This window comes from Tripterygium wilfordii, chromosome 21 (assembly GCF_013401445.1).
Source record: "Tripterygium wilfordii isolate XIE 37 chromosome 21, ASM1340144v1, whole genome shotgun sequence".
NCBI classification, from domain to species: domain Eukaryota; kingdom Viridiplantae; phylum Streptophyta; class Magnoliopsida; order Celastrales; family Celastraceae; genus Tripterygium; species Tripterygium wilfordii.
Window position 1 is genome coordinate 11,454,845 of NC_052252.1, and position 3,780 is coordinate 11,458,624.

Here is a 3,780-nt window from a genome sequence, read left to right on the forward strand (position 1 = left end):
ACAGCTTTCTTTATTGTTTTGATTATTTACTTGTCCTATGAAATTTTTCTTGATTGTCAAATATTATTTTTTGAAGTGACACGATTGATATTATATTACTTTGCATCTTGAGCTTTGTTTGTATGCGCATGTATTCTTAATATACTTATATACTCTTGTCACAAAGTTGTACCTGATTGACATAGCTATACTTCATAAATTGTGATTCTGGTAGTGAAATATACATACTCAAAATCTGGTTTTAAGTGTATTACTTGATTGTTTCATTAACTCGATAAATCGTTTACTTCTATTCTTATACATATATTGACTTAAGTATTACATCTTTTACTCTGTGCTATATATCAAATCTGATTGTGTGTATTAAATTATCCTTGGTGCTTGGAATTTATATCTTTGTATCATTTGTGCTTCGGTCAGTTTGTTTGAATTAAGTTTTGAAATCTGCTTGAATTGTATTAGGTTATACTATTAGAGACGAAACTCTGTGTGTTGAGCTTTGCATTGACGATTTTGTGAAAGAGGATTCTCAATAGAAATTTGGAGACACAATTCACCTTTCTCTCTTGTGTGACCTAGGTCTTTCAACGACAAACCTTCAAAACAATCTACTATAATGAAATAAATATTACAAAGGATTTACTCAGCCTCATTTAACATTTTGTACATCCTAGATTCAACGTATGCTTCGACACAACAATAATCCATTCTTGCTGTACTTAAGAATCCACCAAGGATTTTGCACGAGACGGTCTTGCTGGTAGTCCACCTAGCTCAAACCAACCTTTATAGGGGTGACCGTCAGAGATTCTGGAGTCCACCCATCAATTTAACAAGTATTTTGGTGTTTTTCACTCACACTCAAACATTCTCTCACTCATTTATACATTTGATCTAACACTCAAGAATATGAGAGAGTACAATATGAAACAGAAACATAAAACTCAATCGATGATCTTGTATGTTTCCTTAATAGCTTTGATATCGTCTTCATGAGAGACATGGTATTTATACAAAAGCTTATTTTCCAGAGATAAGATCATTGAGAAAATAAATGTGGTTATCAATAAGTCAATCTCATCAATACCATATTTGGTTAATCTCTTGGTAAACAACCATTCACCAAATACATAAGAGATGAGCTTTATCTGAGATAAAGATGACCATCAATAGGAGATTAAACTAAATAGAAACACAACCTGACTTATTGACTTACATGCCCTAAGCCAATAATTATCCATATGATAATTTAGACCACACATAATTGATAACACAATCATATCTCATAGATAAGATGAATGTAGAATGACATGATGATAATTAAATTCATCTTATCAGTTGGTTCGTTAAATCTCATGATGATGATATCATTGATTTTATTTTTTTCTAGTTATCAAATACCAAATGATAAATATATCTATCTGAGATAAATCCATTTATCCTTTGGTGAGATAATAATGACAAACCTATAAATAAGAGATAAGAAGATGAAGATGAAAACAATATGATCATGATTAAATATATCTCATCAATTAGTTTGCTAAATCTCTTAAATGGATATTTATGTATATTCAGTCATTCAACAAACCTAACCCTTATCACAACAAACATATGTTTCATGATTTATTTAAATGACTAAGGGAAGATCTATCTGATTCATCCACACAAGATAATTTAGACACTGTTACTTCCCTGCACAACAATGTTAGACAAAATCTGATTGACCATGCAAATGTCATAAACACTAGGATTAAAAATCCTACAAGCATACGCCGCAAAGATCAACCAAACTGAACCAAACACTTGATCCACCTAACCAAATGTGCTAGACAAAAAAACACCAATGGAAGCCACAAAAGCCTCAACCATCAATCAAGAAGAAATCCATGAAGAAAATACACAGGAAGGTTGATTTGAGACAAATCTATCATAACACTACTACAGGATATCATAAGGGCGGGGACACATAAGGGGACAAAATAGTAATCGTAATTTCAGAAATTAACAAACAGCAAATATTAAACATTTTAAATCCCACAAAACCCATAAGCAAATGTTGAAAGATTGGATTGAGTGAATCAAACACAATTTTCTTCAAGATATTTCATATATAATGATATCTGAAGAGTAAATAGTGAAAAATCAAGTAGCTGAAGAGAAAAAAGAGGTGTTGGCTTTGTGGAAGGATCTTGTTCCAGGGAAACAATGAGAACGAGAAGGAAAGGTTAATGAAACAAACTATGGCAAACATAGATACTGAAACAAACTAGATGGTCATAGGAAAGCAACATATTTTACCAAAGTCCCCTCGCCTTTGACCATACCATCATTAGTCAAGAGTTTAACAGTCGTAATCTCATTACAAGCAAATATGGGAGAGTTTGCATGTGAACTTGTAAGTACTACAATCGCCAAGGTGAAAGGAATCATCAGAGGAGCTTCCTTGAGCTCTCTGGTTATTATATCCTGGATAATCATCTTTGTTAAAAGGCACGACTTCATGGAGAACCAGCCCTATCTTCTCTGCTTTCTTAACTAAATCCCATTTGTTGTAGGGATCACCCTCCTTGTGCGATATATGAATCTCCCCTGTATTCTCCCTTAGCAGAACCTTTGCATTCTTCAAGAAACCCTTTATCAGTCTCTTGTTCAACCTATTCAGACCCCATCAAAAATCAACATTCAAAGTAGACCCAAATTGACATATATGAAAACCCAGAAGCCGTTTATTGAAAGAAAAAATTAATGGAACTTGATTGAAGCAATGGAGATTAGGAACGGGAAATTACTGGATCTGGCAGTAACTATCCTCTCGAAAGAGAAAGCCCACATGGGGGAAGTTGTAGACAATCCAATCAAACCTCTGAGTCTTGAGGAAGTAATGGTGGCCCATTTGCTTTGCATCAACTCCATAGAGAACCAAGCATCCTCTCTCTTCTAGCTCCCTAACATTCTTCACTCCATTACTGTACTTGCTCGTTATGTTTTCTGCATTATTTCATGAAAAAAAGGTAGTAGTTTATTTTATAATCTGAGAAAACAAACAGAAGTTGGGTTAGGAGAAACCTTGGCTATCAAGCGAGGAGGCAACCATGTTGAGGGCGGAACCAAACTCTCTGGCCAGGCAAAGAGAGAAGGAGAAGTCTCCCTCTCCAACCAAGAGTATTCTGTGCTTTGATGAGTAGTGGGTTTTCCATTTCTCCACCAGTCCTCTCTCATAATCGTTTTCATCACTGTCTCCTTCTTCTACTTCTTCTTCTTCTTCTTCTTGTGACGATGATTCAATTTCCTCACGTTCTTCCTTTCCCATTTCGATCTCTGTTTCACTCAATTTTTTCATCTTTCTTAACATCTAAGGAAAAGGAGCAGACTTTCATCTGCTCGGCCAATCAACAATGAAGCACTTTACTTTTCTTTTAACCGGACAAATGAGTGCCATTTCGGTGTCCTAAACAACACATTTTTTTGGGCCTCAACTGAAAGTTTAGGCAGCATCTTCTAAAGGAAAGCTTTAGTTACACCATAATTTTTACTACATATATCTCCTATTAAGCGTATTCTTGAAAATTCTTAAATATTTATACACCAAACATAAAATTCAAGACATTTTATAAATGCAACCCTAAATCGGATATGTTGTCGCTGGCCTTGTCATTGTCCGTTGGGGTGATTCTTGACTTGAACTCTATCAAGAAACTCCGGCTCGTAATTATCCCAGAGTTGGTCTTCGAGACCAGGTTGTCCAAAAATGACTTGTTTGAGGGGTTTAGTGTATATACG

At 34.8% G+C, this 3,780-nt stretch overlaps 1 protein-coding gene across 1 annotated transcript; it reads right to left on the reverse strand.

Moving 5' to 3' along the window:
• Positions 1-2,048: 2,048 nt before the first annotated feature.
• On the reverse strand, positions 2,049-3,438 carry LOC119990060 (uncharacterized protein At4g26485-like). Its single transcript, XM_038835877.1, has 3 exons — positions 3,067-3,438; positions 2,790-2,988; positions 2,049-2,654 (listed from the first exon to the last, which is right to left on the reverse strand). Exons 1-3 carry the CDS (start codon positions 3,350-3,352, stop codon positions 2,360-2,362), a joined length of 780 nt encoding a protein of 259 aa, XP_038691805.1. The 5' UTR covers positions 3,353-3,438; the 3' UTR covers positions 2,049-2,359.
• Positions 3,439-3,780: the final 342 nt, after the last annotated feature.